The sequence below is a fragment of the Rhinolophus ferrumequinum genome, chromosome 7 (genome assembly GCF_004115265.2).
Source record: "Rhinolophus ferrumequinum isolate MPI-CBG mRhiFer1 chromosome 7, mRhiFer1_v1.p, whole genome shotgun sequence".
NCBI lineage: Eukaryota > Metazoa > Chordata > Mammalia > Chiroptera > Rhinolophidae > Rhinolophus > Rhinolophus ferrumequinum.
In genome coordinates, this window is record NC_046290.1 from 6,695,775 (window position 1) to 6,713,029 (window position 17,255).

At 46.6% G+C, this 17,255-nt stretch overlaps 1 protein-coding gene across 1 annotated transcript in view; it reads left to right on the forward strand.

Moving 5' to 3' along the window:
* Positions 1-340: 340 nt before the first annotated feature.
* Positions 341-17,255, forward strand: part of ANKRD33B (ankyrin repeat domain 33B) — a 66,904-nt gene continuing 49,989 nt past the window's right edge. The window contains exon 1 of the mRNA XM_033110831.1: positions 341-706. Coding sequence (XP_032966722.1) covers positions 341-706 — 366 coding nt within the window. The remainder of the gene's footprint in view (positions 707-17,255) is intronic.

Here is a 17,255-nt window from a genome sequence, read left to right on the forward strand (position 1 = left end):
CCCGGCTACGTTTTTAACTTTTGCCGGGAACGCGCCGCGGGCAGGGGCCGTGGGGCTGGCACCTCCCCTGCGCAGCCGCCCCGCCCGCCTCTCCGCCCGGTCTCCGCCCGCGCCCGCGCCCGCCCGCCGCGCTCGGAAAGCCCCCGCAGCTCCTCCCACCCGCGAGGGGCTCTGTCAAGCCTCCAGTGACTTTAGTTCTCTAGCTCAGCCGCCTGGCGTTCGTTTCCGCCGGCCTGGAGCGCGCAGAGCACGGCCTTTCTGGGGCCGCAGGGGACAAGGGGCGGTGACCTCTGTGCGCTCCCCACGTCCGAGTCTCCCGGCCCGCGCCCGGGCCGCCAGCATGGTGCTGCTGGCGGGGCCCGGGCCGGAGAGCGGCGGGGCGCTCTGCGTGTCTCCGCAGCCTACATCGTCACCTCGGGACGCGCAGGCCGGGGAAGACCCCGCTGAGTACGAAGAGTACGAGGACTTCTCGCGTCTGCCCGACACCAGCAGTTACGCCTCGGATGACTCCTTCTACCCTCCTGTAAGCGAAGAGGAGTACGGCGCCGTAAGCTCCTTAAGCGTCGGGGAGGGAGTCCCGGAGGACGTCCCGGAGGCGGCGACCCTCCTGCGCGCCGCCTGCTCTAACGACGTGGGGCTGCTGAAGGCTCTGGTGCGGAGGGGACCGCGCGCCGAGGAGGTGCGGGAGACGGATCCCAACGGCCGGGTAAGCCTGCAACCCCATGGGGTTCGGGTCCTCTCTGCCTGTCCTCCCATTCCCCGCGCCGCGCCACGCCACGCCACGCCGCTCCACGCGGATCCCGACTCTGTCCAGGTCCCGCGGTGACTTTGCTACTGCAAAGAGAGGCTTTTCCTCGCTCGTGGGCGTGAGGCGCGCGTAGAGCCTTGAGTGGCTTCCCCGTCCCAGGCTGGGGGAGGGGTTTGATTGGTCGGAGGTCACAGTCCCCGGGAGAAGCCCATCGTTCCGCGTCCTCACAGCGTCCTCTTCTCGTCCCTCCACTCCCCACCCCGGTCCTCTGGTCCCTGAATCTCCTCTGGGGCCGGCTGGCAGCCTCTGGGTTGGAAACCTCTCGTTGGGTGTCTTCAACCTGGCCCCCCTCTGACTGTTATCTTCCTCGCCTGCAGGGGACAACCCCTTTCTCCCAGAGCCCCAATTGCCCCCCTCAGACCCTCGCGCTATCCTTTCCGTTACACGTCCCAGCGTGGGTTGGCTCTTGGCCTGACCAGCGTTCGGGGTTTCCTCCCAGATGGTCTGCTTACCACCCCCCACCCCACGCCCGGCTGTGCCTGGTGACCCGTGCGGCGACCAGCCAGCGTGATCTCCCACTTGATGTCCCCACGGTCACCGCCGCGAGCCAGTGCCACTGCCCTCCCTCGCTCTGGCCTGGGGAACCCAGCGGAGGGGTGGGCACCCTCCTGGTAGGGCAGGCGGGGTAGGGAAAGGCACGGCAAAGAACATTTAGAAAAGGAAAGAAAAAGTTGGCTTGTAAAGACTTGAGATGGGCTGGCTCACCAAAAACAGCCCACTAAGCACTTGGAGGGAAAAACCACGAGTGACCACTGTGGTCAAGTGCTGGGTAGTCTGTGCTGTGTGGACAATTAGCGGTCTCACCTGATCGTCACATTCCCCAGGTCCCTAGGGATCTGCGGCCTCAGCCCAGCGCAAATCAGGAGTGCAAGCGCATTTCCTTGGCTTTTACTTGGAAACTTGCGTCACCCTGTGCTTTTGGTTTATCAGGGGCCGGGTAGTTTGTCTCTGACTGGTCTGCGCTGCAGTTAAACATGCAGGAGCTGGGAGTGTCACGCCTGTGTCTAACTTGACATCGCATTTGAATTTGGGGAAGGGCCAGTGCTTGTTGCAATGTGTCAGGCAATGCTGGCCCTGAGTCCCTTAGGACTAAGAGAGCCAACTGGGGCCCTCATGGGCGGCATCATCTTGGTCTTGGGTGGCAGTGACTGCTCCACCCCTGCCCTCCTCTGGCCTTGCTGGGGTAATGGGTTTTGAGCTTCCTGAGGCACTAGGGGCTGTTTCTCCAGGTGTAGTTTCACTTTTTCTAGGTGAGTTTTCTCTCACAGATGTTTATTTCAGAGACCTCTGTTTCCTGAATTCCACAGGGATCTGGAAGAAAACGGGTGGCATAGGTGTCTCCCAAGTCCTGGGCAGCCCTGGGTATCCAGTGGGCTGGGGTGGGCACAGGCAGGGCCTCAATTGCTGAGCCCCCACACTGAGGCTCCACTGGGCTCAGATTTGTTATTTCCATTGGGGATAAAATTTTTAAAGTTTGAAAACAGCTGCATCGGAGCCAACAGAGAACAATGGGACCCATCCCCAGGGGGCTTGGGCCTGACACACTGGGTGCTGGGTGCTTTTGAAAGCCCCTCCCTTAGCATAGTTAGAGGAGGGCAATGGAAAGGGGAGGCTGGCCCCAGCCTCTTAGTGGCTCTCTGCCTCAGTTTCCTCATTGTAAAGTGAGGGCTAACGACAGCTCGTACCTCCAGGGACTGTGAGCATGAGATGCCCTGACACACAGCACTCTGACATGGCCCTTGTTTCCTTTGCCATCTTATCCTGTTTCTCACTCTCCTGCCTTCTCCTTGCTCGGAAAAGTGCATCCTCCAGCTTTTTTCTTTTCCTTCTGCCAGGCAAAGGTACTTTTCTATCTGCTTTTCCTTTTGATTGAGAGCCTCCCTTTGTTTCTCTGCTTTAAGTCTCCTCCTCTCTGCTTCCCACCAAATAGCGATGGAGAAATGGCACATGGGCTGCAAACCGGAAGACCCCTGGGCTCTTTCATCTTCTGATCAGAAGGAGCGAGTCCTGTGTTCTGTGCTCTGAGGAGGGAAGGCGAGAGCTTCTGTTCTTCCCATGACTTCTAGATGCTATTGATCAAACGGTCTCTGTGTTCCTGGAAAACAGAAAGAATATAGTGTCCCAATGTGCAAATGCACAACCCCGTGGCAAATGGAGTGTAGTGAGTCACTGTATAAGTGTTCTTTGCAGACCCACTATGTGCAAGGAACTGATTATGGACTCTAGGAGATCAAAGATGAACCGAACAGTCTCTGCCTTGGAGAGTCTTAACCTTTAATTAGGGTGGTACAAAAGGAATTGCGGTTTAAGAGGTTAATAATTGCAAAAACCGCAGTTACTTTTGCATCAATCTAATAAGGTAGCTGAGACGAGAACTCAGAGCGATAATGCCTGGTGCTGATGGCCAGAAGCGGGATGTCAGAAGCTATGTGGGGTAAGTGTCTTGGATGCAGGGAGCTGAGGACAGTCCTGGAAGCCCCAGGAGGGGAGACTTGGAGGTGGTGGCAGGAGGACATTCTAGTCAGGCAGACGGAGCCAAGAGAGTGATGGCAGTGTGGTTGGTTGTGGCATGGCACATGGGCGAATGTGGGAGCTAAAGCCAGAGAGGCTGACCTGGGCCACGTGATGCGAGACTGTTCAGGAGAAGCTGGCTAAAAAATGGGAAATTGGGAATCGAACTGGTTTCAGCTTGTCCAGCTCTGGGGCCACACGACTCGCTCACTGCCTTCCCTTAGGGGCACCTTCTCTGGGAGGCCTTTCTTCCTACTCTGCCTATGCCAGCAGCACCCGGAGCTGCGTAAGGGCCATCCAGGGGTTCAGGGATTGAGGACGGTTATTTGAGAGGGTAGGTAACGTTGGAATAAAGATGTAGAGAAGGTATGGGGTTGGGGGGGAGCACTCCCTGCAGAGGGAACAGCAAGTACAGAAGCCCTGAGGCAAGAGCCCTTTGGGCCTGGTCTACATGCTCATCACAATTACCGTGTTTTCCCGAAAATAAGACCTAGCTGGACCATCAGCTCTAATGTGTCTTTTGGAGCAAAAATTAATGTAAGACCCGGTCTTATTTTACTATAAGTAAAATTTACTTAAATTTACTTATTTTACTATAAGTAAAATTTACTTATTTACTATAAGTAAAATAAGACCGGGTCTTATATACTATACTATACTATAAGGTAATACCAGGTATAATATAATATAATATAATATAATATAATATAATATCGGGTCTTATATTAATTTTTGCTCCAGAAGACGCATTAGAGCTGATGGTCTGGTTGGGTCTGATTTTTGGGGAAACATGGTAGAGGCAGTTAAAAACCTCCTAGAAAACCCTAGAGCTTTGGTGGGAGTAGAGGGGTAATTGCATTAACTGCGGAACGAACAGCTCACAGTTGCAGCCCCCAGTCAGCTTCTTACAGTGTAGAAGAGAAATGTAAAGGCTTTGAAAAGTTTTCGGGGCTGTGTTTGTTGAGCTGCTGGTCTCTGGTCAGTTATGGAGGGAGTTCTGCCTGAGCTGACAGATGCTTGATTGGGTTTGAGTAACGAAGGATCAACGTGGTTTGTTTAAGAAAATTTGTTCTTTCCTGGTTCCTGAGATTGGTAGAATACTGGCTGCAGCTCAACGCACAGTTTTCCTTCTAAAATATTTATTGTTCTAAAAGGATTACATAATTTAATATGCAACATGTAAATATTTGTCAAATAATTCTCCGGTAACATTCAAAGTGTGTTCTCACTGTCTCTCAGATTTATGTTCCCTTTGACACAGGGACAGTGAAAGCTGCCGTATTCTTGTTCTAATTCTTCTGCTTAAGGCTCTGGAGACAGACCTCAACCAAAGGAAGTGTTTGTGTTGTCTTCATTGTTACAGGGCAGTTTGAGTGTCAGACAGCTCTTGAACCCAATAGGCCCAATTATGCTAAATTTAAAGTGCTGCACTTTTTTCTTGATGTAATTCTTCTGACGCCCTTTAAATTCCAGAGCCTCTGATGAAATTTTTCAGAGGCCACTCCACCCATTTTTTTCTATTGGCTCAGCAAAGCCCATCACACACCCAGTATGGGGTGTGGGGGTGTGTGTCTTCCTTGATTCTTGAGGGACTTAAGTGTTTTTTAGATTTGTAGTGGTGATCAGGACTTTCATCTTGACATGTACATGAGAAATTTTGTGGTTGGTTTTTCGAAGGCCACACAAGATGCATCAACTTTGGAATCACCTTCCCCTAAAATGAGAACCAAGTTGTTTGCAGTTCACAGCTCGCCTTTCCGAATTGACCAGGCCTCAGTATTCATGGCCTGTATGTGTGTAGCATGAGTTGGTTAGCGAGCACAGAAAGTGAATTCTGGCCTCACTCCTTCCCACATGTAAGTTGAGGGCCATCAAGCCCAGGGAAAGCAGGGGAGAAGGGAGAACGAGCAGATTAGACTGGGGCCCACAGGGCTGGAGCAGAGAAGGTGTCTGCTAAAGTGAGCCTCGGCAGGCCTGGGCTTGTGGTGGACAGCCGGCTGGCTGCCTCTTCCTCCTTCCCTGACCACGGCGGGGGCCGCTCTGGGCCCAGTAGCAGTTGAAAGGCTGATGTGGTGTTTTTTTTTTAAAGGACTTAATTGTTTTTAGAGCAATTTTAGACTCACAGCAAAATTGAGGAGAAGGTACAGAGATTTCCCGTACAGCCCTGGCCCCCACACGTACAGAGCTGCCCCATTATCAATGGCCCCCTCCAGAGTGGGACATCTGTTACAAATGATGAGCCTACATTGACACATAGTCACCCAAAGTCCATAGTTCACATGGTGGTTCATTCTTGGTGTTGTGCATTCCATGGTTTGGGCAAATGCATAATGACATGTATCCAGCATTATATCCTAAAAAGTACCCCATGTGTTTACACACAAGTACATCAGTTACCTGTGGCCACAACAATGCCGCATAACAAATAACTATGAAACCTCACGCATGTATACAACGGTACACATTTTGCTAAGGGTGGCCCATCTCAGCTGATCTTGCTGGTTTTGCTTTCACCTGGGGTCGGCCATAGATGGCAGGGAGGGCCAGGAAAGTCTTGGCTGGGTGACTGCTTCGTGTGGTCTCATCCTCCAGGAAGCTGGCCTGGGCTTGTTCTCCACGGCAGGAGCAGGGTTCCAAGACAGCAAGCAGAGCCACTAAGGTTTATGTCACTTCTGCTGAAGCAAGTGACAAGGCCAAGCCCAGATTTAGCCTCTTACGTATGAATTTGCTTTTGTTTGTGTAGCATGTTATTCACTAACCTGAAGTGTTTCTTAGTTTATTTTAAATTTATTTGTATTAAGGAAGATTTCAGATTAGTACCCAACTAGAGGATACCAAGATCCTTCATGTCCTCCCATCCAGCGTCAACAAGCATCACCTCCTGGGGCCTGTTTTAATTGTGATGGGAAGGGTTACCGTTAACGCTGCTGTTGTGTGTGTGTGTGGACGAAGGTTTCAGAAGTTTAGGAGGACCACCGTCACGAGATTTTGGAGCTGGAAGGGATTATTGGCCCCCATCATTTTGTAGTGGAAGAAAGGAAAGTGGGGCTCAGAGAAGAGGGTACCTGCAGGCGTCAGGAGCGCTGGGTTCTAGCAGGACCCCAAAGCTGCTCGTGGTGCCCATTTAAACCCCCACGGTCTCTCCAAGGGGCTTCTGAGCTTTCCACCTTTGCCTTCTGGCTGCTCCTGAGAAATGGGCCAGCTAGAAATGTGGTGGGGTGGTTGGGTGATTTTGAACATGCGATTTCCATCCTGTACTTGTGAAGAAAGACTAAGGGAGAGGTGTTATACAAATCTGAAGTAATAGGGTATATGAACTCTTTTGGAATCTCATTGATTCATCTACAATTCTTATCAATATAATAAGCAAGCTATTATTCAGGACCATTTTGAATGACAAGTTCTGGTAGATAACGGTTACAACATAGGAAAAGCTGTATGATTTAGCTAATTATAAGTTACTAAAATTCAAGCTCTCCTATCAGACCTTTAGGTCAGTAATTTTTGAATGGTTGTAGAAGTATTCAGATTTTCTCTTTCTTCCTGAGTCTGTTATGGTAACTTTTATTTTTCTAGGAAATTGTCTTTTTTCCTAAGTTTTAAAGGCTCATAGTATGACTTTTTTTAGAGTTCTGTTTTTAATCTCTGCTATAACTGTATTATATCCTATTTTTCTATATCTTTCAACTTGTGCAGTTTCTCTTTTGTGACAAATATTGTCAAAAATATCTATTTTATTAGCCTTTGCACAGAATCAAACTTTGCTCTAGATCTTTCTTCACTATGTCATCAATTTCTCTTTTTCTTTTTATTATTCCTTCAGGTTAAATTCTACCTATAACTTGCTCTCAAAGAATCACTTTGGCTTTTCCCACAAGTTTTGGTAGATAGTATTACAGTCATCAGTCTTGCTAGAGGTGCTAATTATCACTTCAGTGGCGATCATATTACAATATATAAGTGTATCAAATTAACATGTTGTATACCTTACATTTACACAATGATAATATGTCAAATATATTCTAATTTTTAAACAAAATTAAAAAAAAATTTTTTTAATTTATTGGGGTGACAATTGTTAGTAAAATTACATAGACTTCAGGTGTACAATTCTGTATTACATCATCTATAAATCCCATTGTGTGTTCACCACCCAGAGTCAGTTCTCCTTCCATCACCATATATTTGATCCCCCTTACCCTCATCTTAATATATATTTTAAAGCTTTATTAAAAGGTTTAAAATATTATAAAGCTTTCAATTTTATTTTAATATTATAAATTATAAAGCTTTTATAATTACTTAACCTAATTCAGAGAATGCGGTCTGTATGATACTTCTTTGAAATGTCCTGAGACTGGCTTTACAGCATGTTGGACCAGTGATTCTAAATCATAACCATGTGACATTTTATGTTTCTCCAAATTAAGTCAAAACAGTTACATATGTAAAACAATATGTGCTTCCCTTTAATTAAAAGAAATAAGGATGTAAAGAAGTTGTTAAAATATGTGAACAAAGAAAACATGTTTCATTGAAGAGAATTGGGAAGTATTATAATCCATTTAGACAGTCTGGTAGACTGATGGTGTGTGTGTGTGTGTGTGTGTGTGTGTGTATGTGAGAGAGAGATAGAGAGAGAGAGAGAGAGAGAGAGAGAGAGAGAGAGAGAGAGATCAGCTTTTAAGATGAAGCAGGATGTTAAGAATCCTTGATGTCATTCAGTGAGTGTATACATAAAAGAATTTGGAAGAGACTGTTTTTAAATGGTGTTCCTGAATTTGAAAGACATTGAAGGTGGATTTCACTTATTTCTGCTAAGTCAGAAGTAAGGAAATTAGGGTAGACGTGAAATCCCAAGTGATTTGGTGGCAAAATTGGATTGGAGTGGTGGGATTTGGGAGCAATTTCAAAGTAAAAACAAATGTGTGCTTCTGGAGGCATATAAACGTCAGCTCTGAATGAGTTCAGATCCCAGGTAGGCATGTGATGGGGTTGGGAGTCTCCTCTGGCTTCTGTTTCTGAGGTTTAACTGACTTGAACGAGCCCACACCTAGCGAGGGAGGCACAGGTAGAAGGTGCGGAGGTGAGGCCCAGGAAGAGGCAGGAACTGTGCTCGTGCAAGGTGCCCAGTAAAGGGTGTTAAATAATCTTATAGTAGCACATTTTCTGAGACAAGGCAGGGCACATAAAGTTGGTTTAAAAATAAAGGAAGGTGGAAATTAGGTTGAGTGGGAAAAGTCCATCTCAGCGGGTTATATGCTGTATGATTCCTTTTATGTAACATTCTTGAAATGATGCAGTTGTAGAGCTGGAGAACAGACTAGAGGTGGCCTGGGTTAGAGGTTTGGGGGGAGGACGTGTGGGGCTACTGTACCAGGGTAGCAGGAGGGAGGGGGCCCTGCGATGACACAGCCCTGCATGTAGAATGTGGTGGTGGTTACAGGGAACTACACGTGGGTTAAAACGGCACAGAACTAAAACTAAACACACACACATGTGCTTGTGTGACTGGTGACATCTGAACAAGCTCTGTGGGTTGCAGCCATGTCCATTTCCTGGCGGTGCTCTCGTACTGTAATTAATTAGGCAAGATTGAAGTTGGGGAGGATGGCAGAAGAGGGCAACTTCCTGTGGGCCTATCCCTAATTCAAAGTCAAAAGTTTAATAAAAATGAAGGAAAGCAACCCTTAAAAATGGTTAAGATGATAAATTGTATGTTGTGTGTATTTTACCACACACACACACACACAAAAACGAAAAATAATGGAGGAAGACATGCGTTACCTTTTTCTCTGTAGCCTTTCCACTTTTGGAAACTAAAGCAGGGTCAGACCTGGTGAATCTGTAGGACTGGGACCCACCAGGAATATTGGCTGTTTGAACCGTTGCTACTAGAGTGGTCACAAAGGTACCCCGTGGTGCAACGCTGGGGTCACCTGGGGGCTTTTCCCAAATGCGGGGTCCCAGCCCCCTCCCTAGATCCGTCGACTGGACCAGAATCAGCACTTTACTCAGGTCTTGGGATGGTTGGCATGTACACTTGTTTGAAGAGCTCCAGAGCCTTTCTTCGAACCTTTCTCCAGAACGCTCCCCACTCACGTCAGGGAGAGTCACTGCGTGTCTCTTCATTCTACACCTTCCAGCTTTTGTATCTGAAAACAGGATGGACCAGAGTCATGTGCTAAAAATAGTGACATAGCTCCTAGGCTCTGAGTTAGGTTTTTCCTTTGGTGTTAGGTCATGGGTGGGTCTCCGGGAAATTACATCCATTTACAGTAGCACCAGGCGGCGGCTGGACGCTGGCTGAGGAGACTCTGAGGCCAGCTGCTGCGCGTGGGTTCTCTTTGTCACTGGGAAACGCAACTCCCTCCTCTGAGCTACATGCCTGCGAGGATCCAGATGGCTGGGGGAACTGTTTCAGCCACCATGGAAAGGGACATGAGAGGCTCCGTGGAGCAGGGGGAGGGGCTACTCTGGTGCGTCTTGTCTTTTGCACATTGTCCTCTGTGGAAGGGTCGGTTGGAACAGGCCACCTCCACCGTCCCCAGGCTCAACTCCAGGTGCTATGATGGGAGGCGAGGCCTTTCCGCAGGCACGTATTGTCCCTCTCCGGCGAACTGCTCCGTCTGCCCTGCTCAGGACTTTCCCATTTTGGCACTGAGACTCCCACATCCTGGGGAATCCCTGTGGCGCCCAGCAAACTGGATGGTTGGTTGCCCTTCCTGGGAAGGCGACCTTTGTGTTGGGAACCGCACGCCAAATGTCACCTAAGTGAGGCTGAAAGACCCACAGACCTCGGAATTCCTCCTTTAGCAGAACCTGGAACCCCTACTTTTGAGGAAAGCTGTTAAGTTCTATTGGGGAGCATATCCCCTGGGAGAGAGCTTGGATGCTTAGACTAGGCTCTTTTATCACATGAGAGAGCCGCCACCCAGGCAGACTCAGGACAGATGCATCGTGGGGGGTGGCTTTTGGGAGACAGAGGAGCCCCTGATCAGGGAGGGCCCAGGGGGGGAGGGCCGGCAGTGGGGGCTTAAGTCTCCACTGCCATATGTGAAAAGAAGGATAAATACATTTCTCTAAAAAAATTCAGTTACTCAAAATGCACCAGGGAAGCTGTGGATTTGTTTTTAATATAAATCATTAAAACTTTTCCTTTGGTGTAAACAAATCTAAATCCATTGGGTTGCTTTAGAATAAGGCACAAGTGTACTGAATTGATTTAAAAAACAGCAACACCTTATCTCATTTGTTACAGGCAGTGACTTACAATGACTCTACTGATAATTTTATTGGATCCAAAAATACTTGAGATACAATCAACTTAAAAATATTTCCTAATCCTAATTCAATGGAAGGGACTTTGAAAATAACTAAAAACATATCAACGTTTCGTTTGCCTCTGGCAAGTTCTATCTACCAATTTGCAAATGGCTTGATTTCAACATAAGAGTTTCTAGCAAGTACATGGAGGCCATGTTTCCTTATCAATAACATGGTACTTTAGAAAAATGTCTCTGTAAAAAGAAAAAAGGCTCTCCTTCCCCCTCAAAGGAATGGATATTCCTGAATGTCTGCTGTTAAAACATGTCTTAGTCCCTTCAGGCGGCTATGACAGGCGGCTATAAGCGGGTGGCTCCTAAACAACAGACATGTATTGCTTATAGTGCTGGAAGTCCAAGTTCAGGAGCTGGCAGATCTGTTATTTGGTGAGGGCAGGCTTCCTGGTGCATAGATGGCTAGCTTCTCTCAGTGTCCTCACATGGCACAGGGGTAAGGGAGCACTCTGGGGTCTCTTATAAGAAGAACGTGAATCCCATCGTGGGGGCTCCACCTTGAGGACCAGTCACGCACCCCCCCACCTCTAGACACCCTCACACCAAGGATTAGGATTTCAATGTAAGACTTTTGGGGGATACACAAGCATTCAGTCTATAGCAAAACAGTATCAATGCTGAAGGAATACTAAAAAAAATTAAAAACTTAACATATTTTAAATATTTTTCCAGTTGCAGAAGAGGCACGTAATTTTTGAGTATCTGAATAGAACTACGTGTGCATGACTTGAACTAAAAAAACCCCAGGGTCTCTACCTGGAAAATTGGATGGACTCACATGTAGAGAGACGATCTCCATCTCTAAAATATGGAATTCTCCTGTTCTGTGATTTTTAAAAACATGTTTAAATGAATAAAGTTAGATAATTAAAGTTAAGTAGTCATAGGATGCCTAGAAATAGAAAAAAAATTTTTTTAAAGAAAGCTTATTTAAGCCTTTAGAATTCTGAGTGATGGGAAATGCCCCAAAATGCAAAATAAAAGGAAGTAATTTGAAAGGGAAAGTGAAGAAAAAAATGAATGTTTTAAGAACAGCTGTATTGATATATCATTTACATCCCATACAATCCACCCATTGAAAGTGTAAATTGAATGGCTTTTAACATATGCACAGATGCGTGCGTGCAAGCATCACCCGTCAATTTTAGAACACTTTCATCACCTCAGAAAGAAACCTTGTGCCCTTCAGCTGTCACCCCCTGTCGCCCAGCTTCTCCAGCCCTACGCAGCCACTCATTTACTTTCTGTACATTATTTATAACACGATTTTTATGAAAGAAGAACCTAGATCCTTGTAACTTCATGTCAACTTGTCTTGACATTTACTCAATAAATGAATATAACATTCAGTTTACCACGACCAAGTGCATGACGTGACATGGGCTGGTTCTACCTCCAAGTGTCCTACCATAAATTTCCTATAAATTACAGTGTGTGATAAGCAATTGTGTTTTCTAAAAATATGCGAGGCCCCAAGCCTGACCCATTGCACGTTGAGTGCTGGGCCGAGTGGTCTCGTATTCATCTCTACTTGGGCACCTGGGAACCCACTCCAGACCCTGAATCTGAAACCCCGGGGTGAGGCCAGCACTCTGTTCCATACACCCTGCAGGGGGTCTGGCCCTGCCCTCCTGTGAGAACCTCTGGTGGACTGCATTTACATCTTCTGGTTACTTTCAGCTCAACCTGGGAGGTTTTCTCTTCTGCCTAGGGTGCCCTGGCTTTTTATTTTGAAGAGAAGGTGGAGCCCTCCAGCTTGTCTGACCCCTCAGCTACCTACCTGGGGGGGTGGGGTATGGGGAAGTAGCTGTGTTGAGAGCAGGGCCCAGCTGGTTTTGCCCTTGACTGGGTCTCGGGGGTTGGGGGTTGGGGGTTTGGGAAGTGCCCAGTAAGAGCTCTTCATGTCTGTATCTCCTGTTGGTTCTGTCTCTCTGGAGAACCCCGAGTCACTCATTTCCTTGGGAATATTACCTGCTGGCCAAGCCCCCCAGGCCTGTACAGCTGATGTCAGCCCTTGGCCCTGTAGCACTTCCCTGGGAGTCAGACTTCCATTCGAGGTCACGTGCAGGATTTTCCCCACGAACCCCCCAGCATCTGGTACTTCACATGTTTGAAGCACAACTCATCAGCTACCCCAGCCCCCACTACGCAGTCTTTCTGTCGTCTCCAGGGCCCGCTCTGTGGAGTGCACTCTGTGCAGTCCCAGGTCCCTGTGCTGAAAAGGGCCCAGGCTTTGGCGTGATACTCTGCTGTTGCTGCCTTGAAATGCATGCTTTTCAACTGGGCACCCTGCGTTTTCGTTTTGCATAGGGGCTGCAAATTCCACAGCTGGCCTTGGTTGCCCGCAGGCCACTAGTTGCCCATATTTGCAACCCTGGAGTTGGCCCAGCCTTTCTCATCTCCCACATCCGGTTACTTTGCACTTTTCAAGCACTAGGCAGTGTCCCGTTGAGGATCCCTCACTTGTGATTGGGATCTCGCTGCCTCTAACTTGGGGTTTAAACAAATGCTGTACTTCCTCTTTGGTCTCCCTGCTGTATCTGGCTACTTTCCAGTCTGTTCTGCTACCATTTCTGCTTTAATTTTTCTTTGTGTGGCTTGTGTTACAACAGCTGCATCTTTGCTAACTCTTCCTTGAAGACCCCCCAAAATAGTGCTCAAAGTACCTGTTTTCCACTGCTTCTCTTTCCACCCGGTCACAGTAGCCGGGTGACTTGCTGTCCCCACAGCCTTGGCAGATCCTTCTTCTCCCTGGAACACATGCCATCCCCTCTCTATACTGCAAGACAGTCTCAGATGTCACCTTCCCCACGAACTTCTGCCATGTCCGTCTCTGGATGGCTTCTCCCTAACTCTGGAGTCCCATTCCAGTTTGCAACTTGTTTACGAAATTCCTTTCCTTCTTGTTGGTTTTGTAGTGACTGGTCGACATTTTCTCTCAGCATGATAAGCTCCATGAAAGAAGATGCTCAGATCATTCAGTTTATGTCCTCTTTAGTCTAGCAGAGTTCGTTGCACATAGTAGGTGATTTTATTGTTGAATAAAATTGGGTTGTGTCTTGCTGCCAGTTATGTACCCTTGATTTTAAAAATACAGTTTTAGTTCTTACATTTAAGTCTTTAATTATTTCAAGTTGATTTTTGTGGTTGGTGTAAGATAGGGGTCCAATTTCATCCTTTTGTGTATGGAGGTACAGTTTTCCCAGCACCATTTTACTGAAGGTGCTATCCTTTCTCTATTGTGTATTCTTGGTGCCTTTGTCTCAAATTAGTTGACGGTATATGCTCGGGTTTATTTCCAGGCTCTCTATTCTGTTCCATTGATCTATGTGGCTTGTTTTTGTGTCCATACTGTACTGTTTTGATTACTATAGCTTTGAAATATAATTTGAAATCAGCAAGTGTGATGCCATCAACTCGGTTCTTCTTTCTCAAGATTGTTTTGAGTATTTGGGGTCTTTTGTGGTTTCATACACGTGTTAGGATTGTTTTTTTCTATTATGAAAAAAGCCATTGGAATTTTGATAGAGGTTGTTTTGAATCTGTTTATCGTTTTGGGTAACACAGACATTTTAACAATATTAGGTCTTCTAATTCATGATTGGAATGAATCTAGCATATCTTCCCATTTATTTGTGTCTTCAATTTCTTTCACCAGAGTTTTATAGTTTTCAGTGTACACATCTTGACCTCCTTGGTTAAATTTATCCCTAGGTATTTAATTTATTTTTTGATGCTATTGTAAATGGGATTGTTTTCTTGGTTTTCTTTTTTGGATAGATCTTGGTTGGTGCAAAGAAATTCAACTGACTTTTGTATGTTGATTTTGTATCCTGCAACTTGACTGAACTTGTTTGTTCGTTCTATTAATAAGTGGAGTCTTTAGGATTTTTTTGTACATAAGATAATGTCTTCTGTGAGCAGAGATAATTTTACTTTTTCCTTCTGATTTGGATACCTTTTATTTCTTTTTCTCTTCTGATTTCTCTGGCTAGTACTTCTAGTGCTGTGTTGGATAGCAATGGTGATAGTGGACATCCTTGACTTGTACCAGATGTTAGAGAAAAAGGCTTTCAATTTTCCCCCATTGATTATGATGTTAAGCTGTGGGCTTCTCATAAATGGCCTTTGTTGTGTTGAGAGTTCTCGCCCTTGGTGCTCCTCACACTTGTGGCTGCACAATTCTGTGTTGTGGGGATCTGTGCTGTTCTTTGTCAGATGCAGCATCCCGGGCCTCTACCTTCCAAATGTCAGTAGCATTTCCCCCGTCCCCCAAGATGTGACAACCAGAAATGTCTTCAGATGTTGCCAAATGGCCCCTCGTGGCAAAAATCATTTCCTGATTGAAAAATCACTGAAATAGAGAATAAAAGCAGCAAAATTGTTTGAGTTATGGATATGCGTGCCTTTTTACATGGAGAAATTCCCGAAGTAGTAGAAGAATCTAGAATATTCAGCATGCCTGGTTGCTCTCTTCTGCCTCGTCTCACTCAGTTTGGTCAGGTGTTTTTTAAAGTTAAAGAATTTATGTGGCTTAGTAGGAAATTTAGTCTACTATCTTCTCTGAGATGCTCCTATTCCATAAAATGAGAAAAGCCTATAAATAGAGTTCCCAGCACTGTAAACACGTCTCATTTTCTCATTTGGAGTATTTGTTAGAATCTTAACATTTGACTGTATTTTTCTTATAAAGAGCACAAATGGTGCTTTTAAAAAATGTAATATGAGATTAGCCCCAAGAGGCATGACACATCCACTCCGAATTTCACAGAATTTGACTCTTCTAGTTTTCATTCCACCTTCATCCAGTGCCTGGAGGACGCATGGAGGGCCTACCAGACGCTCACGGATGTTTAATTGGTAATGAAGCTGGTGAGGAGTCAGGGGTGACCCCTTCATTCTGAGCAAGACTGAGCAATGCACAGTCTACCAAGAAAAGTGCATCTGGTTTTGATTTTAAAGGGATTTTTGTTAACTAATAACACGCAAGCAGTGTGCTGCAGTTCTTCCTTTAGAAAGAAAAAACACAGAAAAGAATTTGCATTGAATACACTTCTTGATTCTGCATAAAAAGTTGCCTCCTTTTCAGTTTAATGGATTCATTTATTTAGTAAATATTTGTTGAATGGGTGTGCCCCACACCCAGTAGAGCGCCAAGAGCAGAGCAAGGACAGAAACTCCTACTCACATGGAGCTCCCAATGCTTTTGGAGGAGAGAAACAATACACAAGATGATTAAGTAAAATGTATGAAATTCTTAGCATGTGAGGGAGTGCTCAGCTGGCAAGGCAGGGGTTCTCAGTGCTGGGCTGGTGCTGAAATTTCCCCTCCTCACTGAGGAAGTGGTTGTCCAGGGGAAGAGCAGTTCCGATGGAGCAGCAAAGACCAAAGGGCCACGAGGTGGGAATGCCTGGAATATTCTGGAATAGCCAGGAGGCCAGAGGGGCTAGAGCAGAATGAAGGGGGAGAGCTGGCAGAAGAGGTCAGAAGTGTTTCGAGATAGCACTTCAAGAGGGAAGGACAGACTTAGGTAACAGTAGTTGGAGGGAAAGAAAAAAGACCCAATTTCCACTCAGAAGTGAAAGTTTTAGTATGTCTTGCTGCAATTGAATGCTTTTTCAAGTGACACTATTCAAGGCCAGAGCTTCTTAAGGACTGGTTACATTAAATTTAGTTGGGTTCATGCCTTTTCAGTATTCATGTAACTGAATCATCAAGCATTGGAAACTGAGGTCTCCAGACTGTGCCCTTGACTGACTGCTGCTGCTCATCTAGTGTCCTTAAGCTTCAGTTTTTTTTATCTGATTTTGAGCGTGGATGGTCATGTCCATTTGACACAGGACATTGAAGAATGTGATCTTGTGAGTCTGTGGAGCTTGAGGCTTTGTTCTTGTGAAAGGAAACCCCGAGAAAAACGCCTAGAAATAGAAAGTACTTCCTGGGGTGCTTGTGGCTTCCTCTGGCTGACCAGAGGCTGCCTGCCTAGTAGGTGTGCTGGGCGTCCCCCAATGCAAGAGAGGTGCTGGGCTGTGGTGTTTGATGGTCATCCACGTGACGCTGAGGGCACCACGTGGCACATTCATGAAGCAGAGCGGTAGTTCTGGGGTCAGGTACAGGGCAGCACCTTGGAGCTTCACTGCGATGGCTGGCCCCTCCTTTCTTGCCTCACCTGGAACAGGTGAATTCATCAATCCACCATTCTCCAGATCTTCAAGGAAGGCTCCTCCATGCCAGGCCTTCTGTGGGAGAAGCCCTGGGGGACAAGCCCTGAGGCTCTGTTCATAAGGAACCCACAGATGGTCACATAGTCTGATGACCCTGAATTCTGGGTTAATGTGGGTCTTGAGAATTTCTCCATCAGCTATCCGGACCAGGTTGAGTGGTAGCTCTTTGTTCCATCATCTGACAGTAATGTAGTCATGCCACCATCTATGAAGGAGAAAGAAAGGGCTGGTGTTGGTGCCACAGCCAGTGGCTCTTTTTACCTGGTTGGAAATCATTGTTTGAATCTGATACACCACAGTGTATCAATGTGTGTGGGGACCCTGTAACTCAGGGTGTGTGTGTGTGTGTCTGTGTGTGTGTGCGTGCGTGTG